A 19,202-nucleotide genomic window follows, 5' to 3' on the forward strand; every position below is an offset into this window, starting at 1 on the left:
AAAAAAAAAAAAAAAAAAAAAAAAAAAAAGAAAGAAAGAAATTCATTGCCTTTATGACACATTAAGAGATAAGACAGGTGGTTAGGCCATGAAGGATCCATCTTCAGGGATGAGACTGGGGCGGCTATAAAATGCTAAGTTTGGCCATGTTGTCCTCCCTCTTTTCACCTTCCATCATGGGATGACACAGTAAGAAATCCCTCACTAGGAGCTGACCCCCAATCCTGAATTTTCTCAGCCAACAAAATTTTGGCATTATAAATGACCCATCTCAGGTATTCTGCTACAGCAGCAAGACAAAACAAAGTAATAAAACAAAAAAAAAAGGACATGGCCTAAACAAAAGTCAAACAAACAAGTAAAAAAGAATAAAAAAAATAAGATATACACAACACCCACAAACAGTAGTGAATCTGGTAAAATTTACATTTAACTAGCAATGATATGATGGAACTAACCAGAAGATGGTAGTGGTGGTAGAAGCAGGAATTTCAAAAGGACTCCTCTATTGAGGAAATGCTAATGAGATTTCTAGCAGAAAACAAAGTGAGAATAGCCACACACTCCCAATTTCATCACTACAGGGAGACTACCCCTCAGAGAGATTACACACACTGAAGAAAGGTTTGATTTAGTGCATGGTGAAAGACATGGGTCTACTTTTAATCTTCAGCAAAGGGAAACCTAGTTTTTCCAGCACCATTTATTAAAGAGGCTATCCTTCTTCCAGTGAAGGTGTTTGGCTCCTTTGTCAAAGATAAGGTGTCTGGAGTTGTTTCTGTATCTTCTAATCTCTTCCATTGATCCTCAGATCTGATTTTTTTGCCAGTACCATGCTGTTTTTATCATAGTAGCTTTGTAGTATAGTTTCAAGCCAGGGATTGCGACATCTTTGTTTCCCAGAACTGCTTTTGCTATCCTGTCTCTTCTGGTTCCAAATGAATTTTAGGATTGTTTTCTCTTATTCTGTGAAATATACTGTTGGAATTTTGGCTGGAAGTGCATTAAATCTGTATAATAATTTTGGAAGTATGGACATTTCCACTATATTGGTTCTTTCTACCCAAGAACAAGGGATAGCTTTCCATTTTTTGATATCCTCTTTGATCTCTCTTTTCTGAGTACTGTAGTTTTCAGAGATCAGGTGCATTCAGGGTGGTATGGTAGACTGCAATATTCAATGTAAAGGTCTTTTTTTTTTTTTTTTGAGACAGGGTCTCACTATGTAGTTGAGACTGCCCTAGAATTCACTATGTAGCCCAGGCTGGTCTCAAACTCACAGTGATCCTCCCGCCTCAGCCTCCCGAGTGCTGGGATTAAAGGTGTGCGCCACCATGCCCAGCTTATGTAAAGGTCTTTTACTTCCTTCATTAGATTGGTTCCTAGGTATTTCATTTTTTTTTTTTTGGATGCTGTTGTGAAAGGTGCTTTGTATCCAGCTATGCTACTGAATTTGGTTATTAAATCTAGAAGTATTCTGGTAAATATTAAAATAGAAACACTAAGTCTTTTGGAAGATAGAAGACAGAATAGGCAGAACTTTTGAAGATATTGGTGTAGGCAAAGACTTTATGAACAAAGCTCTGATCACAGGGAAATACTATAAAGAATCAACAACTGGGATCTCATCTTATTGAAAAGCTTTTTGCACAGCAAGAGAAACCACCAACAGAGTAAGGAGACAAACTAGTGTGAGAAAAAATTTTTGCCAGCCATTCCTCAGACAAAGGGTTAATATTTAGAATACATAAAGAACTAAAAAAAATCAGAACCCCCAAATTCAAAGATCCAATCCAAAAATGGGTATCTGAAATATATGAAAAAATGATGTTCAACATCATTGGTTATCCAAGATATGCAAATTAAAACATCTCACTCCAAAAAGAATGACTGCTATCAAGAAGTCAACCAAGAACAAATGCTGTGGGGAAAAGGAACACTTCTCCACTGTTGGTGGGAGTATATGGACTGGAGCAGCTACTGTGGAAATCAGTGTGGAAATTCCTCAAAAACCTAAAACTAGAGGTTCCACTTGACCCAGCTCTTCCCCTTCTTGGTATCTTCCCAAAAGAATTTAATTCTTTTAAAGAATCACACCACAGTGATATACGCACACCCATGTTTATAGTGGCACAGTTTGTAATAGCTAAAACTTGGAAACAGCCTAAATGCCCATCAACTGATGAATGGATAAAGAAAATGTGGTTTAATACAACAGTGTAATTAATACTCTGCCATAAGGAAGGATAAGCCTGCGACATTTCTAGCTAAATAGATGCACCTTGAGGCCATACTCCTAAGTGAATTAAGTCAGACACACATTTAAATACTGCATTGGTTCTCTGGTGTGAGAAAATGAAAGTGGAAGTGAAGACCAAAATGTGTAATAGCTATTGAGACATGTGAAGAAAATGTTCAAATAAAAAGGGGAATAAGGGAGGGAGGAGGTGGAAAGGAAAAAAGGGACAAGAAAAAAAGAAGGAAAAAGGGAAACAAAGTTTTTGTAAATGAGGGGAAGAGGGGGCAAAGGGGGGGATGAAAAAAAGCAGCAGCAACATATATCATGTATAGGTACAAATTCGCTATGATGACCGTTACCATTATGTATATCTAAAATACAACAATAAATGTTTTAAAAAGATTAAGAAATGGGACTGTGTGATATGAAGGCTGGAAGAGCTCTTGCTAGGTTGTGAGTATCTGCCACTACATCCTTTGGTTCAGACAAGAGGAGTATTACCTTCTAATTCTAGACCTAGTAAGGCAAAAAATACTTTAAGAGGAAAACATTAAAACATACACTGTGAAGTTAGAATACACAGTGAATTGGTGTCTGGCTCATGTCTGGGAAAGAGTGTTCGTGGACTTAGATGTATATTTGAGGACTGACCAACTCATTGCTATAATCAAGGAGCCAGGAAAGTGCCATTTTGTGACTGGCCTGAACTTGAATTTTTTAGGCAAGTGTCGTGGAGGTATTTCCTATGGATCAGATATAGTCAAGCAGGAGAGACATTTGATTTTGCTATTACCATGGAGTCATCAGTCATGTGCCCTACCAATATGGCAACCTGGATGCATGAGGAGACCTCAGTAAAAATAGGCTGCCAGTGTAACAGTGGAGCATCAGAGGCTCAGATATTGTTAGAAGCAGCCAAATTTAATGGAGCTCTAACAATAGGGACCACGGAATTAAGGGAGAATGAGGTGCAGCAATGGAGAACTTCTAAGCTTCTACAGAAACACTCTGAGGAGTGAACTTTAACTACTGCCAGGACAGAGAATGCAGTGAGCTTATAATGGGCCAGCTCAAGTAAATGTGGAGAGAGAATGGAAAGCTTTGTTGGAAACCTCTCCTGCTTCCCTATGAAGCACAGGACAAGCAGTTCAGACTAAAATGCTCCACACTACGAGTAGGTACCAACATAAATTTTGCAGGAAAAAATTTTCTTAAGATTGCCAATGAAAAGTCTAGCATAATAGCATATTGAAGGATACACAGAGATTCTGATATTCTCTAGAACTAGAAAAATCTAAGGAAAATTTTTAAATTTTAGAACTGTCAAGATTATGTTTTCTAAGAGAGTAATTTTGAGGAATTTTGTCCTCAAGGTAAGAAGAGCTAGTACTGAGTATGAGTAGACAGGTACATACTGCAGTTAAATATCACAAAAAGTCTGCAGAGATAGAAAGTATGTAGCTGGCCTCCTCCCAGTTTATGGCAGGCTATGAGGGGCCTAGGTGTCCCCGTAATTCAGCTGTGTTATATGAGGAGTCTGACTGAAGCCTACCTGATGCATGTGGCATGTCAGATGGCCCGTGGGTGAGCAGAGCTCCACCCAACAGCTGTGGCAGCAAAGGTCTAAGTCCTGTGAAGCTTCAGGGCCCTGAGCTTTTTCCCATTTGTATCTAGTTTATTGGTACTTTTTAAGTATACAGTACCGTTACATTCAACATTGGGATCTTGTATCTTTACACGGCAGGTCTTGGTTCTCATTTTTCCCCCCCATACCCCTGCCCTCCCTGCCTTCACCCCTCAACCCTCCCCTATATACAAAGACTTTGTTTCCATTTTTCCTTTTCTCATATTTTTTATTTCCCCTTATTTCCTTTCTCCTACCCTTCGCACTTCCCCTACTCGGGGCCCTGATTGAGACAACATCATGGCCGAGGACAGTGTGGCTCCAACTAAATTCCTTTCCCCGAAATATGGCCTCCCCCACTGACCTGAAGGGTTACTGGTTAATTACGAGCAGGTCTTGGTTTCCCTTTGCTCCTTCTGTAGGAATGCCTTATCACCCCTTTTACAGGCCTTGCCTGTTGAACTGCTACCACCAGGCTCCTTACACACTGTCACCAGATGTCTCACACACACCATGCCCCATTTCTTTCTATGGCTGTGTACTCAATGAATACTGGAGGTCTTGAGTGCCTGCTGTCTTTGCTGCCAGCTCAGCTTAGATGGTCCCAGATCCCTATTTTCTGTTTCAGTCTTGTTCCAGTGTTTTTCTTTTACCTAAGCAGGAGACTGATGCTCAAGGCTGGGGTACCTAATGAAAGTACATACCCGAATATGCCTAACAACAGAAAGCCAAGTTTTAAAATATCAAATAATTTAGCCATAATTTTAAAATCCAGACTTAGAAACTCTAGTCAACAATATTTTACCTTAGCTTTTCAGCATGTTTTAGGAATATTTTTCCTAAATATAAATGTAGTATTAATTAGAACTAAATCATATTTTGGGATAACAGAATATCCACTTTTCTTATATTCTACATTGGCCTAGTTTTAATTACTAATACTTTAGTTTCAAAGAATATTTTATTACAGGTGTTACAGTTTGTGTTAGATTTTCCCCCAAAGCCTTATGTAGACATAGGTGGGGCTTTTTAGAGGCCACTTGATGTAGCACATGTGATACTGCGATTGAAAACGTGTCGTTAGGGCCGGGGATTTAGCTCAGCGGTTCGGTGGCCTGCCTTGCAAGCTCAAGGACCCGAGTTCAAACCCCGGTACCCCCCCCCCAAAGAACGTGTCGTTACTAAATTATTCCACTGATTGGTTTGGCACAGTTCTGGGTAGGGATAATGGGAAGGCCTACCCTGGGTGTGGGTGGCACCACACAAAGGGCAGATAGCCTGGAAGGGATAAGAGGGAGAGGCAGACTGCTACTGCTGCTTTGCTACTTCACTGTTTTTCTGCCTTCTGTCTATCATGGGCTGTTTCTCCTCTGCAATGCCCCTCTGCCATGCTACCCTGCTTTGGAGCCAGCTGACTATGAACTGGAACCTCTACATACTGTGAACCAAATAAACCTTTCCACCTTTAACTGTGGGGATCAGACATTTTGTCTCAGGAATGAGAAAAGCAACTAAGAAAACAGGGTAGTATTTTTTTTTCTATTCTGGGTATCAAGTGATTTACTAATCACATGGGAAAATATTAAGGTAATATTAATAAAAACTTTAAGGCTTGGTTGTTCCTAAGTGATATAAACAAACTTCAAGTTATTTTCATTACTGATAGCTAGTGTTTAATGATAAAAAAGTTTCCTGCTAATATGTTAGTTGTATTTAAAATGTAATATCAGGGCCTTTTTTTCTCCTCAAAATATCCACTTATGGATGAAATATTATAGAAAATAATGATAAAGTGGAATCTAATATATAGTTCTACACATAACATGTGTTCTATAATTGCAATTTATAAAGAAGTGAGGTGGGTATGGTACTATACACCTATAAGTTCAGCACTTGGGAGGCTGAGGTAGGATTACTGTGAGTTTCAGGCTAGTCTGAGTTATATAGTGACTTCAAGGCCAGCCTGAACTACATGGCAAGATCACGTCTAAGAAAAAAAGAAAAGAAAAGAAAAAAGGGAGTGGGAGGCTATAAGAAAATATTTATCAATATGTGAGAAATTCTATTGATTATCTCATTTAGTCTTTACAAAGACCCCACAAGGCTGCGAGTGATTATACCTATGATGATCCTGTGGCTCTTGGATAAGCAGGAAATTTCAGTGAGGCAGGCAACAGAACCACTGAGCTAAATCCCTGGCCCTCAGGAAAATTTCAGTGAAAAGAACCAATTCTTTTTTTTTTTTTTTTTGGTACAGCGGACCAAACTCAGGACCTTGGCAGTTATAAAGCAGGCACAGTGCCACTGAGCTAAACCCCCAGCCCTGAACCAATTATTAATAAAAATAAGAGGGCCGGGGATTTAGCTCAGTGGTGCCACTACCTGCCTTGCAAGCACAAGGTCCTGAGTTTGATCCCTGGCACCCCCGCCAAAAGAAAGGAAACCTACACCAGGTATAGTTAGTTATGTAAGATACCTATTACACTGTCCTTAAGTGGTAAATATATGAATTATACTACTGCATGGAAAAGCCTACAGAAAATAGTAAGTAAAAGAGAATATAGAACAAGATATATATGTAGGCATTCATTTTATATTTTTGAAATAAAATGGGTATACAAGCAACTGTTGCAGTTCAACAGGTAATTTGTGTTTAAGAGGGCTATTTGTTAACCTTCTTGTAATTTATTTTTTTAAACTGACAAATGAAGTTGTACATTTTTATCATATGGTTTTGAAATACATATAAATTATAGAATGGTGGTAAAAACTCTTTCCCAATGGTTTTCAAGAATAAAATATAATTAGTAAGTATAGTCACCATGATAAATAATAGATCACTTAAATTTACTTTTCTTGAATTAAATTGTTATCAACCAGCATCTTGCCAACTCTATCTCCCTACCCTCAATACCTGGTAATAGCCACTGTGCTCTCTGCTTCTGTGAGTTTAACCTTTTTTAGATTCTATATGTAAATGAACTCATGCAACGGGGGTGGGATGAAGCTGGAACAGTAGAGGTTCAGCTGGCCTGATCCTGGGAAGGCATAAAGCCTGGGGCCATGTAAGCATCCTAGTGCTGGGTATAGTCTGGAGTCCCAGCCTGCAAGAAACAGCCTGACTCTGGGATGAACCTGAAGACTGAGTCTGCAGGACTGGCTCGATGCACTAGGGTAGGCTTGATCGTAGGACAGAAATGGAGATTTTGTCAGGCAGGTAGAGAGACTGGGGCTCAAAGATTCCACAAGATATCAGGACCTGGGAGCTTGGTATGTAGATACTAGCTTGGAGTCTGAGGCTGTGAAAGCCTGCCTGGTGCTGGGTTTTACTGGGGTAGGCCTGGTTTTAGGGTCACTGCAAAGTGCAGTGTTTATTCCCTATTCTCCCAGGAGCTGTTAGACAGCAATGCAGGCAATACAAAGCTCTGCCCTCTGGAACACACCTTTTCTTATTTCTGTGCTACACTTAGGTGTTGTAATATCCCAGCTGAGTATAGATATTCAAATTTTGTGGAGTGCACAAGACCTGGAAAATCTTGTTCTGCCATCTTGCTGACCCCTGGACCTCAGCCAGCATTTTCCATATTCAAGTGCTGTTTGGATGATCTTGGTTATATCATACTGAATTTATTCACATATAAAGATTTAAAAGCAATTTGTATATCTCACCCAATTATTTGATAAATATCTTCACATTTCCCTTGGCGTAATTTCAGTATCCAAGCACCTGGGTTTGCTTTTAACTGAAAATATCCCTTTTAAGTAAAGAGAGGGGGAAAAAAGATCATTGAATGATATGACTAAGAACACCCAAGTGTTCATGAAGACTATAAGTGAATTATCCAATTAAGTGTTTATTAACTATAGAAAGAGAACATTGTATAAATGAATTAAGGGAGGAAATTTTTATAATAACCTATAAAAAGCATATATGAAAGTATGATTCTTTCCTTTTTGTATTGGTTAAGAATTCATTTTTATTTTCTGTGAGCTGTTCAGCAATAGAACAATAAAGATCACTTCATCTCACTATTAGGAGAATTTAAGAGAATTTCACCAAAACATTAAATATCATCAGTTAAATATGTAGAATACTTACAAAATTGGCCATCACTATTGTATCAACCATGACAGGTTTATTTTTTGTGCCTAGTGTAAACTGCAAACCCCGAGGAGACTGCTTTGTCATTGGGTCAAGGCAATGTCCTTCAAGTAGCAGATATTCTAGTTCATATTCTGCTGTAACACTTCTCTCAATCTGTGGAGGGAACACGTCATTGGTTTTGGTATTAGTAACCTTCATAATACAGATTTAGTAATAAATGCGATTATTTTAATGATAGCTAATGTATTTTGGTGGATAACTTTTACTCTTTTACATTAAACTCATGATGCATTTTTCTTTTTAATGATATCAGCTTTCCTTCAATCAAAAGATATATGTACCAGCATCCCCATGCAGAGATGTGAGGATGGATGGGTGTCTCATAACTCAAAAATCTCTTCAAGACACATTTTGACGAGATATTACTCCCAAAAAGCTGCTTCCATTTGCTCTTGCTCTGTATCCACTTCAGACAGGACAAGAAAGCCAAGTCATTATCTATTGGCTTTCCCATAATTAAAAAAATTAAGTGTTAGAATTATTAGAAGGAAAATAGAAAGCACCTGCAGACTAAATATCAATGCATTTTAATTTCTTTTTTTCATAGTTTTTTAGCTCAGTGGCACCGTGCCTACCTTGTAAGTGCAAGGTCCTGAGTTCAATCCCCGCTACTGCCAAAAATAAATAAATAAATATCTTTCCCCTCCCCTCCCTTTTCTTTTTTCTCCTCTCTCTCTCTCTCTCTCTTTTCTTTTGAGACAGGTCTAATTATGTCTTGAACTTGCAATTCAATTCTTGAACTTGCCACTTCCTCCTGAATAGCTGGGACTTTAGGTGCATGCCCATATCCGAACTTCATAAACATCTTTTTATTTATTTTTAAAATTTAATCAATTTATTTATTTTTTGGCACCAGGGATTGAACTTGGTCGGGTCCTTGTGCTTGTGAGGCAGGCAGTGAAACCACTGAGCTAAATCCCCGGCCCCATAAACATCTTTTTAAATGGCTGGACATTCCGTTACTAGCTTTTCTTGTATGGAAAATGTTATTATATAAATATTTCAGGGATAAAGCAACAACATGGCCAAATATGAAAACAAATCAAACAGTAAGTGACTTTAACATAGTTTGGGAATTTTATTAAGCAGATTAAAGACTGATGTTATCTCTATGTAAGTTTAGTTCGTTATATGAGGCTTTTGATACTATTTCTGGTGCACTTAGATGGAGTTTTTAGAAATATTGTACAGTTTTCCCTGGCTGTAATTATCTCAGAAGGAATTACAGCACTTGGGCATGGCATTTTTTGTCAAGTCCTCTTATTCTTGTAATTATACTGCTCTCTGAACAAGAAGTAACTTTAAGACAGTATTTGTTGACAACTTTACATTCCTTTTTATTTTTTGAGGCAAGGTCTCACTATATAGCCCAGGCTGGCCTTGAACTCACAGCAAACCTCCTGCCTCAGCCTCCCAAGTGCTGGGATCACAGGTTTGCACTACCATGCCTGGCATACATTCTTAATTATTTGATGAGCTATCACTATGCTAGTGCTGAACTTTAGATACTTAAACTGTATCCACAGTATTTAAAGCAATTTGCTTGAATGGAAAGATTTCCATGGAAGAGAAATGGAATAAAGAGATGCTAAAAGACAGAGATTATAGAGATCATCTAGATTTTTATAGATAAAAAACTTTAGAAGTGTGAGTTAAGGTTAATGATTTTTAATTATGAATTAAATATCACGGCAGAGTCTGTGTAACTTTAATTACATGTGAGATTAGCATCTTCTTCCTAAAATTTGTAATAAATTAACATGAGAATTTGTCTTGTTCCTTTATATGTGCCCACTCAAAATTCTGTTGACTTATTCAAACCACAACACCAAAAATAGCCATAGCGCTTTCTTTCAGGTGAATAAATGTAACTGTCTCACTTTTAACTTTCCTATAACTTCCTCTTTCATCTTAATTATGATTTTAATGCTTATTGTATAATGAAGTCTTCATGGTTATAATCATGTTCTACTAAGGGAGAATTTTTTAGATCAAATCTTTTTCCAGGCATTTACATATGTCTGGAAATTAGATGCAGCAAGGGATATTTACACAAGTTAGCATACAGTCACCAGTCTCTCAAGTTAGTTTCATTTTTTGTCAGATTATTCTTCGCTTTCCTAAATTTCCTTTCTATTCTGGTAAATGATTTTATTCATTATTTCATATTTTCCTAGGAAAATGGCAGATAATGTTAAAGTTGTATAACACACAATGAGAAAAAAAAGCATGAGAGGCAGTTAACTTTCACAGTTGCTAATTTCCTTCACTGTATTCACAGAATTTATAAAGACATATGGACTTTTTTATTTTAGCCTTTTAATTTAAGCTACTGTTCACTGAACACCTTCTAAAGACATGAGTAGATTGCCACTTACTACCAAAAACATTCAGTTTTCATTAACAGCTGCTGAAATTTTACCAGCAGGTGCCATTGTCTTTTCACAGCTGTACTAATTCTTCCACTACAAACTTTTCACACTTTTGGTTAGAATCTTTAACGTTATCTTACCAATATATTGTTGTACACTCTTTCTTAAGAATCCAGTAGGCTCTTAAGAGAGATGATTATGGAGAAAACAGGGATTTTTTTTTCATTTCTTGCCAAGTTTATTTCTTAACTTTCCCTCTTAAATTTTATTAAATTTGCTGCCTTCCTTATTCTTTCCCTAGATTTGAAGGACTGATTTTAGATGATGGCTATGACCAACTTTTAGCTTTTCTTCTGGCTGGGTCAGGTTGGGGTATTGATATGGTACAGGCAAATAATTTAAGATCCAACAGAATCTATTCATGAGTGGATCAAAAGGAATTTGCCTAGAAGGAAAATCTAGAAGGTAAACACAAGAGAAACCTAAAAAAATATATATTATGAATAATGTAAAGCTAATTACTACAGGTTTATGTTTATGCCTTGGTTGAGGCAATGGCTGCATTCTAAAGGCGATGTCAAACACAAAAGCTGCAAACAGGTCTGAAGGAGGAAAAAGGGAGAAGAAAATATTTTTTCTTCAGTTTCTGCAGATCAATCTAAGGCGGGTTCTCCTAAAATGCTTGGATGCCTATGCATATATAAGTGTGTGTACAGTTTCTGAATTATTTTTTTTTCATTCTGAATTCAATGTTTTAAAAGACTCAGCAGATTTTAAAATATTCTTTTTTTTCCTCTTTGGATTGAATGACAAAAGATGAGGAAGAAAAGTCTCAATATTTATTAGACAAATGTCACTCTGGTGGTGATGACAAGCAGATCTATCTGGACTGTAGAACAGCATAATACTCAATACTCTTTCCTGCTTTCTACCCTAATCTAGTTAGGACTGCTTTCTCTGTCTGTGAGAAATGAGTCACAAAAAGTTTTGAATCTAATTTCCTCTCCGAGTTAAAACCAAACTTGAAGGGCAAAATAGATACTTAAGTGTATAATTTTAAGTTGTCATGTGTCTATCTCCAAATGTTCTAAACGGTTCATCTTGGAGTAGTCTCTTTATGAGCCAGTGTGGTACAAGGCGATTAGGCTTAAGGCACCTAGGAACCTAGAAAACTAGAGAAGTTGAATCTGAAGGTTAGGGAAACTTAAAAAAGTCAAAGAAATGACTGGACTAAGACCAAAACTCAGAAAGAAGTAAATTCTGGTGAGCATTTACAGGATGTCTGTTCCCTGGCTACAAGTAAGAAAGCTCTTAAGGACTTACCCCATTTCTCTCTATGTATGTATAACTGCAGACAGTAACTTACATCTTTTAAGTGTATGTTGTCAAGGTCACAGCTGCTGTGCACTGTGTCAACCAACCAGCCTTCTGGAGTGATTAGGTTGAGGGTCAGAAGGGGTGACTCAGGGATATCCAGGAACTTTGCTACCGGCCCAAGAAAAGGACGATCATTATCCCCTGACATCAGTTCTGGCTCCAGGACAAAACGGTAAAAGCTGTTAATAAACCATAAAATTACTGTGACCAAAATTGAAATGATTATTTCTTTTGACTAAAATACTTTAAAATTAAACATAGGTTAGTAAATGACCATAAAATTTTAAATACAAAGGGCAACATGTACCGCAGAATGTGAACATTTATAAATGGAAGACCATTATTTTGTTTATAGTATTATCTATTATGAAACAGTATGCTATATAATCTTATTTCTTATGATTAGAATACTTTTAAGATATACCTGATTTATCCAAGTTATAAGAGTTTGTGATTTATATTCACACACTTCACATTTGATATAGTCTATTCTTTTGGCTACTTTATTAACTCTTACCACTACTAATAATAGAAAGAGAAATAAGACCTAGAAAATAAATAAAATTTTGGTACCAATTATAAAAGCTGAATTAAAAACAAACAGGCCTGAGATAAATGTAGCTGCTTAGAAGATGTTTTCAGCATGTCTGTGATTTTACTATATTTTAGCTTCACCTCTCAGTATCACACAGTAAGAATTAGTTACAAAGTGGTAACGCATACCTATAATTCCAGCACTCTGGGAGGCTGACGCAGGAGGACTGCAAGTTTGAGCCCAGCCTGGGCAACTTAGTGATTTAAGAAGATCCTATCTCAAAATAAAAAGGGCAGGGATGTATCTCAGCACAAAGGCTGTGGGTTTAATCCCTAGTACCATAAAAAAAGGGGTGTGTGTGACTTTCCCCGTGGGGAAGATGACTACCATCAAGGTAGCAAGTGTGCTACAGCAGTCAAGCCCAGCGCGGGGAGAAGGAAAGCAAAGGCTCTACTACTTGGCCCTTCCAGTCCCTCGAGGGTTGTAGAATGAGGGCTACAATTTCATAAGAGGTTGCCTAGAGACTACTGCCCCCATGTATTTGCTGCAAGGGGGTTTCCTGGAGAAACATATAGGAAGAGCCAAAAAGAGAGAAAGCCAGCAACATGCAAGCCACCATCTCTTATAATCTAATTGGCGAAGAGACATTCCATCACCTTTGCCATATTTTGTTCATGAGAAGCAAAATCACTAGGTCCAGCCCTCACGCCAGAATTTCATAGAGCATGAATGCCATGTAATGGTAATAACTAGAAGCCATATCATGTAAGCAGCCACATTTATAACAAAAGAAGACGGCCAGGTATGATGGTGTAAGCCTGCAATCCCAGATACTTGGGAGGCTGAGGCAGGAGAATTTAAAGTTTGGGTTTAACTTAGGAAAGGTAGGGAGTCTCTGTCTCAAAAACAAAACAAAACATTTCAGATGCCCATTTTTGAATAGGGTCTTTATATTGGGGGGGGACTGATTTTTTTTGAGTTCTTTATATATTCTAGATAATAGTCCTTTGAGCAGCAGCTGGTAAAATTTTTTCCCCACATTGTAGGTCGTCTTTTAGTTTTGTTGATGGTTTCTTTTGCAGTGCAGAAGCTTTTTAATAAGATGAGATCTCACTTGTTGATTCTTTCTGCTAGTTCCCATGCTACTAAGGATTTGTTCACAAAATCTTTTCTTATGCCAATGTCTAACTTATCTTCCAGCAAATTTAGTGACTCCTTTTTTAATATTTAGATCTTTAATCCACTTGGATTTTAGTTTGTGCATGGTGACAGATAAGGGTCTAGTTTTAATCTTTGGCATGTTGAAATCCAGTTTTTCCAACACCATTTATTAAAGAGGCTATCTTTCTTCCATTGAGGATGGCTGGCTCCTCTGTCAAAAATGAGTGCATCTGGAGACAAAAAAACAACAAACAAACAAAAAGAACAGGGTTGGGGATGTGCCTCAGGGGTACAGCACTTAGCATGTGTGAGGCCTTGGGTTCTATGCCAATACCACAAAGCAAAGCAAGAAAAAACCCAAACAGCATACATATACACATACACACAAAAGAAATAACAGGGGTCATAGGAGAAAAGATAGTCATCAAATAATACACAAATATTACCAAGCATGTATAAAAACAAGTACTCAGTACTGTCAGATTCAGCACAAATGCCAAGGAAGAAGTAGCTCAACAATGTTGCAAACATTAATTTCTTTGTGATTTAGTAAGAACAATTCAATGGCAAAGAAGCCGAGAGAGTGAAGAAGAAAAGCCAGCACTCTAGAGGAAAGGAAGTCAAGGGAGCACCTTTCACAAAACTGAGCAATTTTAAGGACTGAAAGAAAAAAGCTAACAGAGGGTAAAGACAGAACAAAGAGAATATGAGATAAAGGTCCCAAGATAAACTGGAATTCAAACAGGGAGGGAAGAGTCACCTTAAAAAAGAAGACAACTACAGCATTCTTCTCCTGCAACCCAGAAGGGCTGGGGAGGCACAGGAGATAGAATGGCAGTGGAGGCAATTCCTGCCTATTACCTCTCATCTCCAAGAGGACTGAAAAGTACTTTCTAAATGGAAAGGACCAGGAGGAAGCATGTAAGCTGTTTTGCTTGACATATGCTCCTGAGTAAGATTCTGCTGAATTGGTGGTTTAAAGCAAGATCCCTTACCTGTACATTCTCTACCTGGTTCTTCAGGTATTATTTTACCCATGAAAGTCAAGTTCTTTCTCTTTCAACAGATTATAACCAAAGTTTTATAGGATTTATGAGGAGGATTCCCATTCCTGTGAATAAAATTTCTGCTCTCATGGAACAGATCTTTCAAATAATGGCTAAAATATTAAAATTTTTCTTCAGATTTAGAAAGCCATGTGACAAAATTTGAAATACAAAAGATAAATAAGAAAAGATAAATGAAAGGAAAAGTGAATGAGCTGAATGAGTCCCGAGGGGGCAACAAATGAGCCCTAAACTTTCCGATACTTTTCTATTTTATTGCTTTCCAAGTAAAAGTACTTATTATGTTTAAAATGTCATCTCAAGGCAATAATGTGTGTCTATAACATTAAATTTGAAAAGGAGAGAAGGAATTAACTGAATGGTACCCCCGGTCTTGTATGTATGCATATTTTTTTAGTTATATAACTAAATGATACAAAAACAAGCACATTAGTAAGCCTTACAAAGGTATACTAGTCCAATGGCGCATATCCTTTTACCTGCCTGGTAACAATTGAAGAATATCGAATATTCCTAACAGTAAGAGTGGTTCACAACAACAGTGATTCTGATTCAGTGATACATTTTTGACCCTTCTTGAGAGATAACAGAGGAGTCAAAAATAGAACAGTATTAATAGGAATATTTGGATATAATATTAAATATGTTGTTGACAAGTTATTCTGCATTACTTTCACCTTAATATTCCAAAATATAAATGTAATTACATAACAGATCATTTTAAAATTCAGCTCTAAATACTGAAAGTATAGCTGAAACAAAAACAGTTTAATTCTAATTTCCCAGTGATATATCTCTAAATCACATTTCTTTATCAAGTTTATATTAATAAAGGGTAGCCCGGGATTTACCTCAGAGGTTTGGTGGCCTGCCTTGCAAGTGTGCAAGGACCCGAGTTCTATTCTCAGTACCAAAAAAAGAAAGAAAAAGGGTAATAAACTACATGGTTTTCCTTTTTTCTTTTTTGTTTTGTTTTTTGAGACAGGGTTTCACTATGTAGTTGAGACTGACTGGGAACTCACTATGTAGCCCAGGCTGGTCTCAAACTCACAGCAATCCTCCTGCCTCAGCCTCCGGAGTGCTGGGATTACAGGCATGCACCACCATACCTGGCTAATGACTTTCTAATCTACACCAATAAAGCATCTAATGAAAAAGACAGAAAAATGTGTGCAGTAAATAATGGCCCTTCCTCTTAGGATTTGCAAATATTTCAAAATAAAATTATGTTCATTCCAACTCACCTTTCTAAAGGAGCTTCTGAAAGCTGACTCTTGCAGTTCATGAACAGGGTTACCCTCATGTTTATAATCTTGCCAAGCACCTATTAAAAATTTCCATATTTGATGTAAATAATAGTCACAGTTAAGATTTGCTAAGCATCATTTATCACTGCATCATGTTAAGCACCATGTTATGCACCATTTGTCAGGCACTACACAACGCTTTATGTTTATTCTCCTCATGATGTCCCTGCATGTAGTTGAGGCACAGAGTGCCTAAATAATTTGACCAATGTCACACTAAGTCATGGCAGAAAAAAGAGTTGAACTCAAACAACTTTCAGTGCTCCAGATTTAAGCTGCCAGTCTTTATTCTAAAATGACTTTCTTTCACAGTATCTAACTTGTTTTAATGCTGAAAAACAAGTAAAATAAATACTAAAACCTTGATCTATAAACACAAAGCAGTGACCTAACAGCATTAGCAAGGGCACCCTGATCTCTTTGAAATTTCACTCTACATTTTAAAAGTTCTATGAACTTCTTGGCTACAGATGAAGTACTCTATTTTCTTTCTTTATATTACCTTGAAATTAATAAGAAACAGGAGAAAAATTATTTTGACATTTGCATCTCCAGGTAGGCAACAAATTACTTAAGATTTAAAAGCTCAGAGCAGGGGATTTAGCTCAGCGGTTTGGTGGCCTGCCTTGCAAACGCAAAGTCCTGAGTTCAATCCCCAGTACCAAAAAAAAAAAAAAAAAGATTAAAATGCTCATAGACAACAAAGGATACATGTAGAGGAAGAAGTAAAACACAACAAAACAAAACAAAAAAATACCCCCCCCAAATAGATATGATATATGGAACAGAAAAGATACAGGCCTGGTGAGGAATTAGAACATACAGCTGTTTGTATTTGAGGCAGGGTCTCACTATGTAGTTTAGGACGGCCTTGAACTAATTATGTAGCCCAGGCTGGGTGAACTCGTGATGATCCTCCTGTCTCAGCCTCCTGAGTGCTGGGATTACAGGTATGTACCACCATGCCCAGCCAGAATTACAGCTTTGTGTTTTGTTTTTTTTGCTACCGGGGATCGAACTCGGGTCCTTGTGTTTGCAAGGCAGGTGGCGGAACCACTGAGCTAAATCCTACAGCTTTGTGTTTTAATTCTCATGTTATCGTCTCTCTTATTTGCTACTGTGGAGGTCATTGAACCAACTATTTTCCCTGAATGTTAGGTGAAACACTGTATATTTCTTCCAATAAATTAATTTATTCTTTTTTAAAAAGGTAAGTTGCTCAGAAATAAAGTATGTTATTATTACCAGTAATGAAAACGGGAGTATAACTGCACATTTTATATCTCTGTATAATTACATATTTTTGATTCCTTATTTCTTTTACATAAAAAGTCCCAATCTTTTCTCCCCCTGAATGATGATTCCCCATAGAAACAGAATTTGTACACTAAAAAGCTTTACTGAAAGAATAATCTGAATACTATATTTATTTGAAGGTATACAAATGCTTAAAGAATGGGGAAGTCAGCCATGGGATTAGGTTGGCTTTATTCATCTACTTGAACAGATAGGTTAGCAAAGTTGGATAGCAACATTTTTCCAAAACTATGTGTCTACACTGATATATGTATAGGAGACCTTTATAATCCCCCTGTATGACCTGGTAGTATATGTGCTGTCAAAGTGAGCACTAGTATGATTTGGTAGTATAAATTAATTTCTGAGAAAAATTACAATTAAAAATTTCATAAAATGCATATACTAGTATTAGCTAGTTTGATCACCTACATTATTCATCAGATTTAATAACTAATTACTTTTTCCATTGATACCAACTGTCAAAGGACAGCATCCAGTTCGGGGAATATTTTTAAGAAACATTTCTTTAAAAAATGTTGAGTAATTTCAGTCTGGAATATATAAAAATTTTAAACATCATTAGAAATTCATATAGCCTTCTGATGTAACTAGCTTATTCTAATTTAACTACTGAAAGCAGCATTAAACTTTGAACCTTTGAAATTCTTAGTAAAATGGTAAGGCACATAAAGTCCTTTTAGAGATTTATAGCTGTCTCATGACATTCCCCTACATTCTTGATGAAAACATTTTCAACTTTATGCTGGATGCCATGCGTGTATCCCTCTAACTGCAGTTACAATGGAGGTTGAAGCAGGGGATTCCAACTTCAAGGTCAGCCTGGGAAACAGTGACACTCTGTCTAAAAAAATAAAAATAAAATTTTAAAAAGGTTAAGGATATAGCTTATCCCTCTGTGGGTTCAATCGCTAGTGTCACAGGGGGGATAAAAATAAAGAATTTTCAGCTTTATGAAAGGCTTGTGATGATAGTTTCTAGCCTATCTTGTTACTAAATACAGCAGATGACTGGCTGCATTCTTTTCCAGGACTGAGTGTGTCCAACTTAGGGTTGTAGCCTTGTTCTCTCCTTTCTGCCAGCAGAGATGATGCCAGAGGTGTCAGGAGCTTGGCCAGTGATCTTAGACCACCAGACAGAAGGCAGTGCATGAGGATGCCTGAACAACTCAACCAACAGTAACACAATCCCTTACATTGTGGAGGACCATTAGCAGCCATTATATTTGGAGTGTTAGATGGCAGAAAGAAACATCACCTTGATGAAGGTAGTGTTTTGTGCTTTTTTTTTATAGTAGACAAACTTACTAAATACAACCTATGTTCTCCCTTCCCTGCCCTTTGTCTGGCTAACATTAGTTATACTTTAAGCCTCACCTAATTAGGTTTAAGCATCAGCTTGTCCCAAACACATCCTTCACTACATGGGGAAGATACCTATATTAATTCACTGAGGCTTTGAAACAAAATATCACAATCTAGTGGCTTAAACAAATTTTCACATGGTTTTGAAGGCTAGGAAGTCCAGGATCATATTTATACTTGATTTGGTTTCTGGTGATGCCTCTCTTCTTGGTTTGCAGGCAGTCTTCATGTCACATGAGCTCTTTGTATGCCTGGGAAAGGGGTCCTTCTTTCTTTTTATGAGGCCATGAGACCACCAATTCAAAAGAATTACAATCCTTTTTTTTTCTTTCTGTTTTGTGGACTAAATGCAAGGCTTTCACACTGAGCTACATACTCAGTTCCAGACAGTGTCTCTCTATCTCACTATGTTGCTCAGGCTGGGCTTGAACTTGTGATCCTCTGTGTCAGCCTTCAGAGTGCTGGAATTACAGGTGAGTGCCACTGTGCCCAGCTAGGAAACTACACTTATGACCTAACTTAGTTTTACCTCCTATAGGCCTTATTTCTACATATAGTCACTCAGGGAGCTAAGGCATGAAGCTACTTAAAAAAATATTTAATCTGTTGAAATATGGATTTTGTGGGGCACACTCTACAGCAAGTCTACTACAGCAACACTTGAACTCAATACT

At 37.3% G+C, this 19,202-nt stretch overlaps 1 protein-coding gene across 1 annotated transcript in view; it reads right to left on the reverse strand.

The window, feature by feature from the left end:
• The window catches only part of Uggt2 (UDP-glucose glycoprotein glucosyltransferase 2), a 175,517-nt gene that overhangs the window by 36,806 nt on the left and 119,509 nt on the right, over positions 1-19,202 (reverse strand). The window contains exons 26-29 of the mRNA XM_019208509.2: positions 15,785-15,864; positions 11,767-11,956; positions 7,963-8,121; positions 7,533-7,618 (exon numbers count right to left, since the gene is read on the reverse strand). Of these exons, the coding sequence (XP_019064054.2) occupies positions 7,533-7,618; positions 7,963-8,121; positions 11,767-11,956; positions 15,785-15,864 (515 nt within the window). The remainder of the gene's footprint in view (positions 1-7,532; positions 7,619-7,962; positions 8,122-11,766; positions 11,957-15,784; positions 15,865-19,202) is intronic.

Source organism: Fukomys damarensis, unplaced genomic scaffold (assembly GCF_012274545.1).
Source record: "Fukomys damarensis isolate Sample0158 unplaced genomic scaffold, DMR_v1.0_HiC HiC_scaffold_6, whole genome shotgun sequence".
NCBI classification, from domain to species: domain Eukaryota; kingdom Metazoa; phylum Chordata; class Mammalia; order Rodentia; family Bathyergidae; genus Fukomys; species Fukomys damarensis.